Here is a 19,305-nt window from a genome sequence, read left to right on the forward strand (position 1 = left end):
GGCGTGTGAAACAGTTGAGCCTTGAGTATGTATTTTACTGTAGTGTTGATGTTTTTGTGTTTGTTTTCCAGCAATATTGTTTCCCAAGATATTCTGCCATTCTTTCCGCCATTTTGAGTTTGTATAATTGTGCAGTGTTTGCCTAAAACAAAACAGCACATGCCTTACCCCTTCAGGGAGGAATGAAAACGAAACTGTTAAGATTTGTCCCTGGTTGTCATTGCTTCAAACTGCCTGGGCATTAGTGCACCACACGCAGCTTGGCTTAATGTCTTTTGACTTAACGCTAATGACTAACTCTGCATCTGTCTCCGCAGGGAGAAGAGCAGACGAATACACAGCGACATGTCACGCAAATGCTTATTTGCAGCAATTAAGGCAGCGATTCTCATTTCATCAGTTTTCTTAACGGATTTCTACGAGGAGGTTTCAGGTTCCATATGGTCCATTTCTAAGACATCATGTCCCATTAGAGTAGAGGAGAGAGCTCCTTCCCATCCTCCCATCCCTGTCTCAGCACCTCTCTATTCTTCCTTCAGCCGTCTTCTCGATGTGCTTCAGTGGATAGCTCTTGCATATTTAACGTAGCTGCATCTTCAAAGCTAGGAACTTATTCATTAGCATTTAGAGTGCTAATGAAAGCACACTGTCCTCGCACCCTCGCTGTTTCGTACACCTCCTCTTGACTTGTCTCATCCAACCCTAACAACACCTCTCCCTAAACATCAAACAACCCTCCGTGCTCCCGTTTCGGGTGACCTGTGCACTCAGCACAATTACAGTAAATGAGCGCAGTTGAAACAAAAAGTAACTTGTGGGCAAGGCACCCGAGTTTTCTTACTCTCATTGGCACATCTATTGCCGTCGTTAATAATGAAAGTCGAGTTTCATTATTTACCCTTTTCTGTCTTTTCTTATTGATTTCTTCCCTTTTCCATTGCTCCATTCAGAAGCTAGAAAGAGGGTGTGAGGAGTTCCCCTGGGTTGTAAAGGTATGTTGTTTGTTTTCTATGTGTCTCCTTTCTGCTGTAATCTCATCGGCAGAGCCTCGTGTTTACACGTTCAAAGAATGGACAGGAAGTGGTTGGACGATTGGCAAAATGACAGAAGGCAGTGTTTTCTGGCTCAGTGTGTGAAAGAAGTGAGAAGTGGATGCTGATTCTCACAGTGATGCTAGCCAGATGGCTTTGAGCCTGTGGACTCAACACAATGTCGTTCTAACAAAAAGGATGGTAGAACTTTGTTTCAGGCCCTCAATCAAGTCAAAAGAAATGTAACTATTAGACTCCAAAGCAACTGTAATTGTGACACTTTTCTTTTCTTCTAAAAAATAGTTGGTGTTCTTAAAACTAAAGTATGAAATTTACTACAACTTTTATTTGCATTTTTTCATATGCCAATAATGCTGTTGATATTTTCCAATCAGGCTTTAGGCTCTGATCTTTTTCTTCTTTTCCTTTCGGCTTGTCCCGTAAGGGGCTGCTACAGCGTACCATCCTTTTCCGTTGAAGCATTCTCCTCTCTAACACCAACTGCCCTCATTCTTTCTTCACTACATCGATCAACATTCTCTTAGAACTTGCTCGTTTGCTCTTTCCCAGCAGATCCATTCTCATCAGTCTTTTACTGATATATTCACTATCTCTTATCTGGATGTGTCTAACTCATCTAAATTGCCTTTCTCTAAAATTTTACCCAAAACATCTATCACATTGTGATGAGCTCATTTCTAATCTTATCCACACAGGTGACCTCAACATCTTTCATTTCCACCACCTCCAGCTCTCTTTGGTGTTGTTTCTTTTGTGACACTGTCTCTAATCTGTACATCTGTACTCATCACCGTCCTATCCATCGCTACTGCAAAGAGTAAGGGGCTTAGAGTTGATCCCTGATGGAGTCACACATCCACCTTAACTCATCTGTCACAATGTCACCACAGTAAGATCCCCCCACCCTCGCAATGAAGATGAAAATGGCATTTGCCTGAACATAGATGCTGGCAAAGTCTCAGCGCTGCTTTTGACACAGTTGACCATGTGATCAAATTAAAGAGGGCGGGATTTATGAGTTCAGATTAATACGTGGACTAAATGTCTATGAACCTGTGGGGTTCCACTCGGGTTTGACCTGTGGAGTTCCACTTGGGTTTCAGACACCTCTCGAATTTTTATTATGGAATATTGTGGAATATTTCTTCACTATTAATAGTAGATATAACAGATGGTCACTCACCCTGAATTTATGTGGCAAAAAGATGATATTTGATAATATAATAATGAAATATTATTATAAATATCATCTTTTTGTGACTCAGCAGTCAGGATGGGAAGGCTTACAATCTCAGTGTCAATTGAGCCATTTCCATCCTAAAGGAACAATGGATTGGCTTTTATATGGTTCACTACAGCTCTGTCTTTGCTTTAGATTCTCTGCAGCAACAACTTTCTGTAGTTGCTAGCAGTCTACAGAGATAATTATTCCTAAAAGATGAATTGCCCTCTCGCAGAGATATACAGGCCTTACTGCCTGATTGACAGTAAGTCGAGAAAAAGAGAATTTAGGGGTGGGGGTAATCGTGTGAGGCAGCGGAGGATTGAGGGAATGGACAGACAAGATAGGGGGTGTTGTGGTTGACAAAAAAGCAGGGTCTTGGATGAGAAATAATCTGCAGAGGAGCAGATTGGCTACCCATTTCTTCAAAGTATATCACAAATTCAGCACTCCGGTACACATACACATAAATACTAAAAGTGCAGAAAACCTTTAGCATTTTGTGTGTGTGTGTGTGTGTGTGTGTGCGTGCGTGTGCGTGCGTGTGTGTGTGCGTGCGCGTGCGTGTGTGTGTGTGTGTGTGTGTGTGCGTGCGTGCGTGCGTGCGTGCGTGTGTGTGTCTGGGCGTGTGTTTGGAGGGGGATCTAAATGACTTCAGACCCAGTCTACCTATAGCTGGGATTTTTTCAAATTGTAGATTTTTTGATATTTTCTATGGTTTGTCATGTCATCCACACCTCCCCCATTTCTGAAAAGTCCAGCCACATTGGATATTTGCCAACTTCTCCAGATCCATGATTAGCTGTGGAGGGTTGTAAATGTTGATTTACTTTGGCAAGGGACCAGGCCACGTGTCCTCAGTGTGACTCCAAACAAAGTGAAAACTGCTAGCAATAGTGCTATCAGGACGCCTAATCATTGATATTGTTATTGTTGGTATTGTTCGTTATCGTAAATAAAATTAAATTTTCTAATGAGACCAAATTATGATAGTGGTTATTTGCTATCAACATTTTAAGAAACTGTGGCCTGTAACTGGCTGGCGAACAGTTCAGGATGTAGTCTGCCTTTCGCCGGGATAGGTTTTCAGACCCCCCACCTCCCGTGCCCTTGAACAGGATGAGCAATGTTGAAAATGGATGGATGAATTCAGGAAATTGGCTTTCATTTAGGTTCTGATTGTACCCTAATAAGAAAACTGCTCCTCTGTCATTAGACCTTAGGCCAGGTACACAAATATATCTATTTTTTTCTATCGAAAATGTTTTATTTATTTTTTTATATTTTGAAGACCCACACATAAAAATTGGGTATTTAACAGTTTGGGGGTTATTGCGTGTGGGGTGCTTAGAAAATCTCAACAAAACTCCACACACACAAAGATGCACTTCTACCACCATTCAAGAATCCAGTCCTCGGAAGGAGAGCTCTGGCATGATCACACGTTACTTCACAAATACAAAGACGACCTGGCTCTTCTGGGTATGTGCCAAAGTTTGCCGAGTGTTGGTGAATATGACCAGAGATGCGAGTGTTGTAAGAAGGCAGTGTGGGCAATAAACACACTGACGTTGGATAATACTTCACACACTGACGTTGGATAGTACGAACGTGCTAACTAGTGCGCCACCGTGTCGCCGTCCTATATTTTTCAGCACAGGCTAATTAGCTGTATTCTTTCATGAGTCATTTGACAACAGCATAGCACATGAAAACACTTTGATAGTATAAAAATCGGCAATAATAAGAGAAAAACCCAATTGTGTGTGATACATTTTGTGTTGCGTTATCAAGTTTTGGAGTCAGTCAGTATTTATTCATTTATTTTTGTTTACACAAGAAGTTGAATTATTTCTTCTTTTTCAAGTGTTTTTCTTCACGCAACTATCTTCAATTCTACTTAAGTACAGAATGTCAGTACTGCCACCTCTGTCCTTTTGTCTTTCTTGACTCCCCCTGCCTTTATCATCTCTCTGTCCTCATTTTCAGTGAATTTCCTTGTAAGTATGCAGTCAGTCAAGCAACAACTAAGCTTATTAAAGCTCTTGACTAAATGAGCTCAGCTTTGCAGTGTCTGCAGGAAAGGTTTGTGATGAAATAATGCCATTCTCTCATCAAAATTGATCAACCACAATGATTTCCCAATGGCAAATATTTGATGCATGGTTTCTTTCTTGGAAGTATTAATTCTAATCGCAGAAATGTATATTGTGACGTGAGAACCATGAACTATAACCCTCTGTGTATGTGTGAAGAAAAGCTTTCAAATCCAGTTTCCAGAGTTGTATAGAGGTGTTAAATACTATTTCATGCCATTATTGGGCACAACGCTTCACTCAGTGCTTCTCAGCAATCTGCCACAAATCACCAAAAGTGTAAAGAAGGATTGACAGGTTGGGGTTTATGATAGATTTTTCTTTAACTACCCCTGTAAGCATGTCAGAGCTCATTTGCAGCGGCCCCATTTGCCCCACAAAACTATTTATATGATTGATTATAACTGAGATCCTAGTTTGAGACAGAATTTCCAGACAGCTGTTGTACTAAACTATAAGATAATGAGGCAATAAAACATTAAAATCAACTTACACGATCACAAAAGAGAAATCTCGAGCGGTAATTGAAATATAAATCTGTAGTATGAGAGCATAATGTCATATTTGGGATAGAACTAAATAAATATATACTTGGTGACTTGAAAGTCTTGGTTTGGCTATGTGGCTTGATCAGGATGGGTCAACTACTTCTATTGTAGATCATTACAATATGCACTGATTCAGATATGATCGTGTCGCTTCTAAGCACCAACAAAGCATCCAATAAAATTGCTGTGGAGATATTCTTACATTGGTCACAGCTGCTCGGGAAATCATTTGCCCGGTGTCGAGGTGATATACAGTGTGATATATTAATGAGAATCAAGCATCCACATTGGATTTGTGATTGTAATTAGCAATATTGGTTCTAAGTTTGGGGGTACTTATTCAATGATTCAAGGGTCCTATACAACTGTTGAAATCCCTGTGAAAATAATGGCAAATTTGTCTTGTGCTTGCATGACATGACAGTGGAACCTCTAAAGTCATAAACAATCCATCCCAGGACACTGAGCGACCTCTAGTTTGGTGAGATTTTAACATTAAAAACTGAGTTCATGAAGCAGTTAATGATTCCATGCTGGGTTCCATTTATTTTATGTGGTCTTTAATGGGTTAATAAGGTTCATTATTGTGATTTTATTGTATTGTTACTGATAGAAGTCAGCCATGACAGCTCAATTAACTGCCTGTAAATTGAGGTGATACAAGAGTACCCATAAGAATAATACAGCCGACTGTAAAACATTGACCTCACTGGGATGACAAAAAAATCTCAATCTTCACTCTTAAATAGTTGAAATGATTTTGGCACAATTCACTTCTCTGACACAATGTTACCATAAATTCCCTCTTTGTCATTAATTTTCTGAGTGTGTCGGTATTGTGACGCAATTGATGCAAAAGTTGCTGTCTGGTTGTGTTACCTGATGTCTTCTGTGGGTTCACAGGTATTCACAATATTTCCATTTTCCCGTCGGGGATTAATCATGATGCTGGTCGTTCTAATTTGTTCCCTGAAATTTGACATGTCTGTGCGTGGGGATACTCAATGGTGTGGAACTGCACAAGTATCGACTCTATCAATCAGTATTACCGCGGTAACATTATAAGAGCTTCACTTTCCCTGCTGCTAGTGGAGGGGGAAGGCAATTATACAGGAAGCAGATAAAAGAGAACACCTGAATTGCACTAAAAGGGCAGTGAGGACCAAAACATGTTTATTCCCTCACAATTTAATGTTTCCCGCTTTGTGCTATATGTTGTCTTGATAACTGGCATTAAGCAACTGACTGTGCTTTGTGGATATAAACGCTTTGTGGATATAAACGCTTTCTGTGGGCAAATAATGCTGAAAGGGCCCAACATGGAGGGTGACCATTTGTGAATGATTTGCATACTTAGGGTAATTGCATTGTATAATTCAGATAGCCTTAAAAGTAGTTGCATGCCTTAAATAACCATACCCAAACTTCCAGAAGGATAAATCCAATGACTCAACCCAGCTGCTGTATATTTATAACCCTCTTTCAATAGACTGTGATGGATTTCTACTAGTTTCACTACATAAACTGCAGTGGGAACATAAAGACCTAAACGTTTTTTTTTAACGTCAAGCTGGTTGCTCTCATAGCAGTACTGTACATACATATAATGTGCTTTCCATACATGGATTCAATGCAGGATCTGTAATAAAATATTGACCAGGTGATTTTATTTGGAATTCATTATGTGCTTTTCTCATCACTGTACACAGTATATTTATGATTTTAGTTTAATTACAAACGCTAAACACAATTCATGGCTTAAAGTGTTTCCTCATTAATTATCCTAGAAAATTAGTCTTTGGTATTTGGAAAGATGGCCATAAACTGACACGAGTAAATTTTTAAAGGTAAAATGAATTGGCACCAATTACCAATTTTGCTGTATTGCTGAAGACAGGGTTTAAAAAAAAAAAGAAAGTTTAGAATCATAGACCTTCAAAAATGAGAACCTTGTGTTTTATACCACATGGCAATTGTTAATAATGAAAAATAAAATAAATACAAGCAGCACATTATAAAAGATTAACTGCTCCTTGCTTTGTGCTATAAACTCTCCAAATGCCCAAGACTCTCCATAGTCATCTAATCTTCCTAAACTAGAAGACAGCCATCCTTTCTGGAAAGAACTTCTAAATCAATTATAAGCATGACTAATTACTGTCAATAACCCATGCCAATTAAGGTGTTGAACAGAAATCGGAAATCCACAGAGCTCAGGCCAGTCTGCTTCTTATTGATTTTGTGCTAATGTAGGGCATTTGTCCAAACCTGTTGTACGTCAACAGTGTCTGACAGTGAGGCAACACATGTTCGAGTCTGCAGATAAGGCAAGTAACAAGCTCAAAGTGATTAATCATTGCTTATGGAGTTGGAGTGCCTTCATGCAACTGACAGATACATCATCATCTTTTTCTCCTCTAAAACAATATTTTATAATTACACCAATGTTACCCAAAAGTCAATAAAAGCCCACAAGATGTCCCCAATGCCTCAGTTATGCCTAGAAAGTTTCTCCATTATGGCTATGAACAGAATGGTTAAATAGAGGGTAGCCTTGGAGGAGTCCAACACCAGAAACCAATCCGATCTACTGCCAGCCCCACAACAGCGGGTCAGGTGCCCCATACTCCCGGAGCACCGTCCCCCCACAGCGCTCCCCAAAGCGTGTGGTCGAATGCCTACTCGAAGTCAGCAAAGCATCAGAAATCACAAAGATCACACAGGTGTTGAGATCAGGGCTTGTAGTTTTTTTCTTTCACCAAAATTATCCATTCATACCTTTAAGGACATTGGTACACAAGAGGACCCTTCCCAAGCAATTCGCACAATGTTGGAAGTGTGCACATGTCCAAGGTGTCTTGAATGAATGAAATGAAGAGTTAATAATAAAAAACAACAGATCTGGACCAACCCCCAAATTATTTTTCATTTCATATAGAGGTGTGCATCAAAGTATCACATTCAGGGCAGATTATTTTGCTCACCTCTCCAAGCTGGACACTTTCTTTGGAATTAATAGGAGTTTATAAAAATATTTTTATAATAATAGAAAATAAAAAAAATAAAAATAATAATACTTATTCTTAATTTTTTCTTCTTAATTTGGTACACATTTTGGCCTCATTTACTAATAAATGTGTTCACTGTTCACACTGTGCACCAGTTGAGCATATATATGCAAAACCACCATTTGATTCAGGACATGTGCGTACCAGTCCATTTTGTTCACATGTGCGTATGTTGATAAATAAGAATCCTTTCTAAATGACAGCGCATACACATGCCACACCAATTTCCATAGCCCATGCCCATTTTCCCATCCGTTTGACGCATTTTGGCCAATAAGCGAGGTTAAAAACAAAAGAAAAATCAGTTGTTGCAATCGATCGTAAGGAATAAATACCTATATTACAGCAAACAAGCATTTGTCATCCTACTGGGTGATCAGTGGCCGATTTGGGCGCTGACTCTTTGGTGGTTGTCGTTTATCAACTATACATTTGTGGAAATGTTGTCCGAGGTTTGTAACATGCAGTTACTGCATCCATAGGAAAGGTTTGATGCCTTGGATTGTTCTGAGCGACTTGGATGATTTCCGGGTACAGGGTATGCATATGTAACAGGTGCTCAATTGTCACACACCACCAAGATACATTCAGATACAGAACAGGAGCATAGCCAAGCACTTGAACAAAACCAGGCTAAATATGACAAGTGTCCTGTTCAAGTGTTCATGTTTATTTAGGACAATCGACTCCGTAAATTTTCGATTTTAATAACTGCTGTTAAAATTCTTGTTTATGTAAATGACTGCCGTTTTAATACATTGTGCATCATGGGTGAAATGTGTTTTTTGATGGTTTGTTGGCAGCTGATCCTCCATTAGTTGTGCGTACGCAGCTTCAGCAGAGAATCCCAAACTTCCCTCTCCCTGGCCATTTCTTCCAGCTCTTCTGGCAGGATCCCAAGGTGTTCCCAGGCCAGCCGCAAGACATTGTCTCTCCAGCATATCCTGGGTCATCCCCAGGATCTCCTACTGGTGGGACATGCCCGCAACACCTCACCAGGGATAATAAGATATAATATAATAAAAAAAATATATATAGTAAGATGTGATTAGATGCCCGAGCCGCCTCATCTGGCTCCTCTCAACGCGAAGAAGCAGCAGCTCGACTCGCGGATGATCGAGCTTCTCAACCTATCTCGAAGCGGGGGACTGGACACCCTGCGGAGAAAAGTCATTTTGGCGACTTGAGGGTCATCATTTATAAAAAATAAAATGAAAATCCCGAACTAGACTTCCCATAGAAACTTACTTGAAAAACATTCGACCCTTTCACAACCCTAGCTATAAACCCCTAAACAGCTTAAGATGTAGTAAATGCATGGGTAGTGTGTGTCAAGGCTTTACTCTATATTGTATCATTGTTTCCCTCAGCACCTCCATCTGTTTGTTTTCTTACAATGTGTTTTCTCTATCTGATCTACAGTTTCGTCCTGTGTGGTATACAGTGTGACAGCATGGGTCTAGTGTCTCAATTAAAAGGAATAACATATGTATGTGCAAGTTACTCCCCCTCCTACTAGAGTGGAACCACAGGAAGGATTTTGACAGATTGGCCTCATTATTTGCTTCACACAGACTTCTGTTGAAAACTTCAGACAGACACTATGATCTATGACGAAGATATCGTTTGGTTCTTCCCTTTCTTTCTACCTGAGATATTCTAACATAGAACAAGCAATTGTCAGTATTCTACCTCTGAATAGTTTGCCATAATTATTACTGTTATTCTAAGGGCTATTTGCATTACCCAGGCTTAAAAAAAAAGTGGTTTCATGGTGCTTTGTACACTTGGAAAAAAACAATAGAAAATCAAGATGTTTACATATGCATTAGGCAAGCTTCTTGCACACAAAGAACAAAGCCAAACCCTTATTTTTAGTGCAACTTTGCTACTCCGTCATAATGCGAGAAGCCAGAGTTGAGGTTTTCTACTAATCTAGTTACACTAGATAAGGAATTAAGTACACAATTTTACCATTATTTCTGGTATTTTCATAACTTCATTTGTGTTGTGTAAATAATAAAACCTAAAAGTGATTCTACATAAAGAAAACAATTCAGCATTTTTCTGACAAATGGAGGCATGTCTTACTCTCATTTTCCTTAAGTCCGAATTTAAAATCGAAATATCACCACAGTGCAGCTTGCAGTCAATCCCTTGGGGTGTTGGCTCATGTTTCCCAGATGTATAAAAGCACGAGGGCATGTACCTTTTCTTTTGGAGGTAATTGGCTGTAGCTGTCTGTAAATACATGGTTTAAATAATAACCCCTCCCTTATCAGCAGCTCACCAGTTTTGCTCGCTGCTAAGGGAGGAAGGGAGCATGCAGAGCAAAAGTCAGAATTGTAACATGTAATTTAAAAGAACCAGTTTAAAGAGTGGACTCTTGAAAGATTAAATCCATTTTGCCTGGGAATGACTCCTCCCTCCCAAAGTGTAAAACACATTTATTTGTAATTTGAATGATTCCAGAATTTAAAATCGAAACTATTTTGTTTATCCTGTAGCCATGGGCAAGAGTTCCCCGTTTTTGTGTGTCTTTTAACTGCTCTTTAATCATGCAACTAATTTCAAACCCTGAACCACAAGGACTTTAGAAAGATGCTTAAGTAGTTAACAGTGATTCTCTGTGTATCCAATATCAATTAATTGGCCTGAAAATAATTTCTTACTACAATTGAATGTATATTTGTACATACATTTTTGCCAGTGACACATACTGATAGACAGAATAATTACTAGATAGCAAAACATACAGTTAAACTCTGTATCCACCTGTTGCCATTCTTACGACATAACGCAACCTATTTTTTAGCCCAGCACAAGCCTAGCACAAAGTGCAGTCCAACTGTTCGCAGGGGTGGAGTTTTCTTTCTCTTTGTAATCTCAGAGACAAGCGCAGGTAGAAATGGACATTTGTGCCGTTGTGGGAGTGACTATAGTTGACTTGATTCGTGGTCAATTGACACAACTACTACGTACTCTTTCATGCCCTTTAAAGTCAGTGCAGGAGTGACGTGCATGGTGGGAGCAAAACGGAGTCCGTGCAGGAGATTGGTGCATACAAAATACATTTATAAGGTAGTGCAAGAAGAACTCTACTAGCCGATGATGTAAAATTGGTTGCTTTGACGTGGGCACTTTGGAGACCACCTGCGACCTACCGACAGTGTGTCTGTGACAACACACTCACACAGACACGCAGATTGACCTGGCTGAATTGTGTGAACAGTTGCTTGACCCTTACCAAAATCCAGACAACAACAACAACAAAAAACCCTTTTAACAAGAAGGAGAAGAAAACAGCAGCTGAAACTGGAATTGAAATATTTTGAACTTATAGTTAATTCCATGCCCTATTAAGATCTTGGCATGGAAAAACGTTATTATACCTTCAACTCTTTAAAAGCACAAGCTCCCTTTTAAAGATTGCTATTCGTCAATAGCATTTCAAATTTTGAATTAAACAGTCCCGAAGAAAACAGTGCAACAATGGCTGGAAAGGTTTGCAGGATGAATGTGAATAAATGTGAATGAATAAGACCAAAGAGTTGTTTTTGCATTTTTACCTTCCCTGGGCGTGCACTTTTTTTTTTTTTTTTTTTTGCAGCACGCCAAACGCTGAAGACATTCTCCATCAGTACAACAGCAGAGGACAAGAGAGCATCAGTAGATCGAGGGAGAGCAGTAGAGAGGAAGCTACCTCCTCTCGCCATTTCCATCACCACAACCTTCATCGTCATCATTCTCTCTTTGAATACATGTCGGGGAAGATGATGTTGCGCTAACGAGCAGCAGAAGGAGTGCTGAAAGCACGAGAGGTGTTTTTAAGTTGAATACGCGGAGGAAACGTATGTATGTTTGGATTTCGGCTCTTTTCCCTTCGCCAATGCAAAAGGAAATATGCAGCGAAGCTTCAGCATCCTCTACACCAGTTTACTGGGGATGTGCTTGGCTTCAAGCGCAAGTTTCCCAAGTAACATCAATATAGGTAAGAATGGCGCGCGCGCACTCATCCTGCAAATCCTTTGTCTCCTTGTAAAATGATTGCTCTGCCGCTCTCACCCAGAGTCGGTCTTTTTTTTGTGTGTGTGTAATTTCATAACGATTTGTGTTCGGTGCTCAACAGGAGGATTGTTCCCCACCGAGTCCCATGAATATGAAGTGTTTCGCTTCGCCCTTTCACACCACCAGGACATCCCCAAACTGGTGCCGCAGGTTGATATGGTCAAAATGGGAAATAGTTTTTCCATGACATATGCCTGTGAGTATTAATTCATTGTTGTCCTCCGTTTTGTGGTTTGTTTTCTAAACAATATGTGTAAACCGTAATGGCATTAAGGCTGTATGTTACTCATAACTGTTGCGCGGGGACCCTTTTTCTCAACCTCTTGCTGCGTGAACGCGGTGCGCTTTTTTGCGCTCCGGGTAGGCCAACCTCTGCATAGGAATAGGCATCTATTCTTTATTTACATTTCCTGTCTCAATGCTTTGGAAACCTTTTATCAGCCCCCTCTGATCTTTATTTGGCTCAAACTAAAGTAAAAATAATGCATCAAAGCTAAAGTGGACTAAGAGAAAGAAACACAATATCACAATGTAGGCTGCATGATTGTTTTAAAATGTACCCGTGTATTCTAATATGAATGCAAGAAATATACCAACTTTTCTTTTTGTGACAAAAGAAACATGCTGGGGGAGCTGAAATAATGCCAAATTATTCCCGATGTCATTTTTAACAGTGGCTATGCTATTTTCCTTTGGCTGATAATGTGTCATAATGCCAGTCAGAGAACAAATGCATGCCTCAGAGATACAAAGGAAACGTCACAGTAAATTGTTTCTTCTTTGTTACTCTAAACTTACCCCTCCGTTGTATTCTGACGACAAGATCAAATTCTGTCCCACACTGCAATTGCAGTATCATAAATATTAGCCATCTTTTCATGCATTGGGCAGGCTTATTTAGCTCAGAATGTTACTGTTTGGAAACCATGATCTTACAATTCTCAACCAACTTTAAAGATATTATCTTGACAATGTTTTCTATTGTGGCGGCCGTGGCTCAGGCAATAGAGTGGGTCGTTCAGAAACCGGGGGGGCCGGCAGTTAGAACCCAGCTCCGTCTGAGCCACATGTTGTGTCCTTGGGCAAGAGACTTCACACACCTTGCCTCGGGGACCCTTGGCTAAATCTGGTGCAGTTACAGAAATGTTCATTGATGTACACTGACCTTGTTAAATAGAAAGAAATACAAATATTTAATCTGATGCATATGTGGAATAGCTGTGTCAGCAATGTATACTATGTAACATTACAACATTGCAACAAATTGTAACTGAGGATTTCAGCAACAACAACAAAAAATTGAAACAATGCGCAAAACTATATTTTGAAAGGTTCTTACAAAACGAAAACAATCTTATTCAAGCTGGGCAAAAATCTTTTTTATTTTCTTTTTGGTCTGAATGCATGCTTGCTGGGGCAACGTGATGTAACGGCCAGTATGGAGCTTGTGGAACTGGTGCATGGGTATGTAATTAAAAGTAAACACACAAAACACCCCTTGATTGATGATATTGTTTCCTCTCTGAGTGGAAATGAACGTGAATATGAAGGTCACAAAGGAAGAGGATTACTCCCAAATCAAACTCAGTCATGTTTGTATTGAAGACTAGAGTCAAGTTTTTGACAAGGACACATTATTCAATTCAGTTGTGAGTGCTTTGGAATGCTAAAGTCTGATCTGTCTTGTATTTCATCTGTAGGGTCTGGGTCTCTGCTGCATGTCAGCATTATACGGTACTTACCAAATCCATCAGAGTGGTGGTTTTGTTTTTAGTGTATTGTGTTTCCTGGGGTCACTGATGGTGTACTGGTACATTTGCCTGACGTCTGTTCAGACCACATTGGTTCAGTTCCACTCAGTATAATGGGATTGGTTGTTTGCTTTGTGTGGCACATGTCCAATCCATGGGGTCTGTCTTTTTTGCGATACTCTAGATTCCTGTTGTACCCTGAGAAGTGGTAAATGGTAAGGATATCTAAAATAGATGGATATTTTGTTTGTCTTGTCACACAGAAGTGAGATTAAAGTGGCTGCACTGTTGCTCCACCCTACCATTGCACCATATTGCTGCGGTTGCTATCCCACTGGGTGGTTGCAGATGTGTGTCTAGAACAGACCTAGAGCAGTTTAGTCCTTAAATCCCAAACCACAAAGACCAAAATACAGAGCATTTTAGGGAGGCTTCTTATCACATTGTTTTATCCGTGAGCACGGAACAATAAGTCCTCCTTCCTGCTTCAGTCCTCTGCCAGTCACGTTTAACTTTTTTTTTATGGTGTCACGCCGGAGTCCGTGACTATAGACCTGACCGTGCTAAGTGTGTCACAGAATGCAATATTGCCATCTCTTCCTGCCTTAAGAAGATTTTCTCTGTGAAGCCATGACGACATGTTTGTGTCATAAGCCAGAAGAGAAAAGCACCCTATTCCTGAGTTTCGATTTACTATGCCTAATTAGATGAGCGTGTGTGTTTGCAACTGGATGCCCACTCTGACATCTGTGTAGGATGTCATGAGTGAGTGACAATTCTCTGTGGGAAATTGCCCGGTAGCTCTCATGGCGCATGAGCGTGAAAAGCATTGGGTGAATGAGCCCTTGTGCACAGGGCATGAATAGCGCTCCGGATGAGGGTGATACTCATCAGCTGGCTCTTATGACTCGCCACTTCCTCGAGACGCGATCCCTTCCATTGCATGCTCGCACGCACGCATGCACGCACACACATAAACGCGCACACATGCACAGACACTGGCACCTGCCTTGAAGAACGAGGTCTTGAGAGTGATACCACTATTTGGCAGCTTTTTCATGGGTACTTCTTTGGTATGGTAAAAAGGTCGAGCTTGACAATTTGACTCTCTGCAAAACTGTATGGAGTGAGAGGAACATTAAGCCACTTGCCAAGAATAAAAATTATACATTGGTACATGTTCGTCATTGTTGTCTTTTGTTGAATAAATTACCACATTACATTCATTCAATGCTAATGTGAACATACTAAATTAATCTTACGCAACTGATGTACACATCCCCCTATTAGATGAACATTTACTGTTCGAGACCATACCTTGAGATCACTTGCTGTAAATGTTGGTTGATTTGTGGATTCAGATAATTCAATAATTGATGAGTGTGTAATTCATTATATGCCCTGTGTATTTATCTGGAAATTAACGATGGGAACACTGCTGCCATGTGAGAAGGCAGATTGGAGCTAATTTGGATTTCACTCTGCTTTCACCGAGTCAAAAAGTAGCACCTGTAGTTTCTCAGTCTCATCTTACTGGCAAGGCATCTTGCAAAGATGGCACTTCAGTGGTTCAAAATAACTGCCAGGGTTGCTGCGTGTACATGACAAATATTAGTCACTGTTCCCCACAGTTAGATATCACATTACCATAATCTGCTATTGACTGGGTTTATAATAAGGACAAACTGAGTTGCAAGCTTCAAATCCTCTGCAGGCTCATCCTTTCATGATCGACTTTTCTCTTTGATATCCGTGCGTGTGGGTGTGTGTGCAGATGGGTGTGTGCATGTGCACGTGTGCATGTGTGTGAGGGGGGGATTTACACCAGTCTTCAGCTATTTTAGGTTTTAAGCCCTGCTTTTAAATGACAAAATATACCACCAGGTGCCAAGCTACAGTGCCTTGCGAAAGTATTCGGCCCCCTTGAACCTTTCAACATTTCGCCACATTTCAGGCTTCAAACATAAAGAATCAACAACAAGTGGAACACAATCGTGAAGTGGAACAAAATTGATTGGATAATTTAAACTTTCTTAACAAATAAAAAACTGAAGCCTGAAATGTGGCGAAATGTTGAAAGGTTCAAGGGGGCCGAATACTTTCACAAGGCACTGCATAACTGCGCTATTTAAAACATTCATCTCGCTTCAAGGTTAGTAATGTGACTTTCATTTTATGTCCAGTTCAGTCGTTGTGGAAATAAACCTTTTGTTAAGACTAATGAGTGTTCAGCAAAAAGACATTTTGTGTTGTTGCTGTGACGCAAGTAGCACTGCTTCATTTGGTATCTGAGGCTAATTTGGTAAAGAATCTCTGATGGAGTCATCAATGAGGCCTGCCCAGCTAATCGATACAGAATACGGGGTAGTGGTAACATGGGAAGACACTTATAGGGTATTGTTGCAAGATTGGCTGTATGCTGGTCTTTGTCAAGGAGAAACTGTGCTGGCAGAAGATTAGAGATCATGTCGAAAAGTGGTCAACTGCAGATGAAAATCATGTTAGTGGCACTTAATGTCTTTCAAACACAGAAGTGGCTACTTCTACACAAGATAGTTAGAAGAAAAGCATCCTTACATAAATCACCACCATTCAAAAATTTTATAAATCAAATGTACAGTCATATAAAAAAGCCATAAAAATGCAATATCACTAACAGCATAACATTTTAATAGCACAAGAACAGTAGCGTCGGCATCTATGCCTCTTGATAAAGAGTAATGCTGTAATACAAGGTTGATTTGTCAGAAAAAAGGAGAAGGCTACATAACATCAATGAATTGTTATTTGTGCTACTTGTAAGCAGTGGGGAAATGTTGAGGAAATCAATGCTTCAAATTATATTCTATCAAAGCTGTTTTTATTTTGCTTTATTTAACCTTGATGTATTTCCGTGAGGCAATTGAGAACAGATTCTTATTTAAAATGCCGACCTGGCCAGGAGGCGACAGACAACTGAGTAAAACTAATCAAAATAAAAGTAAATACCAATACATAATGCTCTTGCATTCTCATAGCACATCCTGATTTTTGAGTATTTTGGTGAATTTGTTTGGATGCAAGCAGAGAGATTCTGCCCTCCATCCATGTATGTGTTATTTATCAGTATTGTATTTCATTTTCATTTATAAATATGACAACGGTTGGTATCAAACCCTCTGAAACGGTATAGAAATAATTTTATTGAACACATTATTATTATTATTGTTATTATACTTTTTAAATCATTCCACTGGCAGGTTCCCACCTATGGGAAGGCACATGAACCATCAGTGTGGGGATAGATAAATGATGTCCGACATATTAAATTTGCTAGCGGGTATCGTCATGAGCTCACTCTGAACTTAAGGCAGGTACTCACTTCCCTTGGTTGCTGCCACACCAGACAAAAGCAGTTGAAATGCTCCACTTATGCATGGATTGCTGGGTTTTTTTTCCACGCAGAGATGTCTCTGTGAGAGATGCCATTGTGCCCTATTTAAAGTGAATGAGAGGAGCTGCTATGATCAGCAGCGAATCAAGCGGCTGTGTTCACGCCAACCACGGCACAAGCCAACATTTTTAAAATACATCCTTGCATGCATATGCAAAGTTACAAACATCTTGTTTAACATAGCTGCACGCAGATTAAAGCTTCTTGCAACGCTGGAATTTTAGAGGCCACAACAAACCGTACAGGGTTATCTATTTAGTAAATGCCGCTGCCAGTATGGATGAATGGATGGATGGATGACTGAACCACTGCAGTCGTTGCTCATCAAAAAGCAAAATATCAATTTGAAAGGCTAAGCAGCAATATGATTATGTTAATTTCAACTATCCAACATAACAGCTTTCCAATTGGAACCGCAATGTACAGCTTCAAGCTGCAGTACTGGTTGAGTGCATTTTTTAGTCTGCCACCAAATAATTTCATCCCTGGCACACAAAAAACAACAATAAAAAACAAAACATAGGATTCTTCATAATTGCTATTCATTCACATGATGTCAAAATACTTCTGGTTGGAGATAGAGAGATAGGTAGGTAGGTAGGTAGGTAGGTAGGTAGGTAGGTAGGTAGGTAGGTAGGTAGGTAGGTAGGTAGGTAGGTAGGTAGGTAGGTAGGTAGGTCGGTCGGTCGGTCGGTCGGTCGGTCGGTCGGTCGGTCGGTCGGTCGGTCGGTCGGTCGGTCGGTCGGTCGATACTTTATTGATCCCTGGGGGAAATTCAGTTTACAGAAATTAATGATGTTTTTTTGTGTGGCTCAACAAGCAACTACCTAATTTCTTGTTTATTATCTGAATTGATGCCGACGACTGAATTAAAATCTGAAAGCGTATGTGTAAAGAATTCACGAGTCACACATGCACACAAAAACAATCGCTAACAAGAGATTGGGCAGATGTCTTTAATGTATTATTCAGTTCAACACATTCAAAGCAATCACTCCATGGAACTATGAATTTTAAATATTCAATAATAACCCCTGGAAAAGTAGCTCTATTAACGACTGTTATGCATAATTCTCCTCTAGAGGAAAGGGAAAAAGAAATGATTATCTCACTTCTACCTTCATTTGGGTGTGTTTGTCTATGTCCCCAGTCACCCCCCTCCCACCTTCAGGGGTACATATGTATAGTGTCAGCACTATATGTACTTGAATATGTTGAGAAAAGGGTAAACTGCTTTTTTTCCTTTCGGTCTGGTGACTGTCGTGGGAAAGCCTTGGGGTGATGTAGTACATTTTGTTGCTTGTCTGTCAGTGAGGTGCATCTTCGGCTTAGTTGACTGACATCCACAGTCCTTTCGTTATGAGAGGGATGACTAGGATTTAATATTGAAAAAGACTAGCAGGTCAGTATTCCTACATGACGGTTATTTGTTAAGGGAAAAACAAAGAATTGAGGGAGAAATGAAAAAATAAGATGCTGACAACCATTCTCTCAGGAGTGAAATTCTGGCAGGTGCTGCTTTGATAAATGAGTAGACAACATCGGGGATAGTAAATGGCCCATAGCAATCAATGTAGATCGGCCAAAATAGCTCCCCAAGCAGCAGAGTGATGGAGCGCAGAGCAGGCGGCGAACGCAGATTCTTTCTGTGCGCTGTGTCCACTTGTGTTGGTTTGCACAAGAAAGCCAGAGGAATGAGCACACGGGGCACAACGGCAGGAGGAAAGAAAAGGTTAGGAAAGGAGAAACTACTCCACCTGTCATTGTATTGCCTTTATGGATAACATCATCATCATACAGTGCGAACAAAAAACATTGCAGTGGACAATTGTGTTGCTTCCATGAATTTATACTATGTTGATCCATTAAAGTCAACTCCAGTTAATTCCAGCAGGTTGGACTTAAGCCAAAAAAAATAGTACACTGAGAAAAATGACGTGTTAAATTTACTTTATTTCATTCCATCAAGTGGTTGCACAAAATGAGATTATCTGGATCAAAATATATTTTTAGAGTACTTTTCTATTTGGAAATTTCCTTTTTTTCCGATGCGTTTATTTCCGCAGT

At 40.1% G+C, this 19,305-nt stretch overlaps 1 protein-coding gene across 2 annotated transcripts in view; it reads left to right on the plus strand.

Annotated features, from left to right (window-relative positions):
- The first annotated feature begins 11,638 nt into the window (after positions 1 to 11,638).
- The window catches only part of gria1a (glutamate receptor, ionotropic, AMPA 1a), a 75,142-nt gene continuing 67,475 nt past the window's right edge, over positions 11,639 to 19,305 (plus strand). For both annotated transcript variants that reach the window (XM_061285179.1, XM_061285189.1), the window contains exons 1-2: positions 11,639 to 11,977; positions 12,116 to 12,250. In XM_061285179.1, the coding sequence (XP_061141163.1) occupies positions 11,890 to 11,977; positions 12,116 to 12,250 (223 nt within the window). In that variant the 5' untranslated portion in view covers positions 11,639 to 11,889. The remainder of the gene's footprint in view (positions 11,978 to 12,115; positions 12,251 to 19,305) is intronic.

Source organism: Syngnathus typhle, linkage group LG1 (assembly GCF_033458585.1).
Source record: "Syngnathus typhle isolate RoL2023-S1 ecotype Sweden linkage group LG1, RoL_Styp_1.0, whole genome shotgun sequence".
Taxonomy (NCBI): domain Eukaryota; kingdom Metazoa; phylum Chordata; class Actinopteri; order Syngnathiformes; family Syngnathidae; genus Syngnathus; species Syngnathus typhle.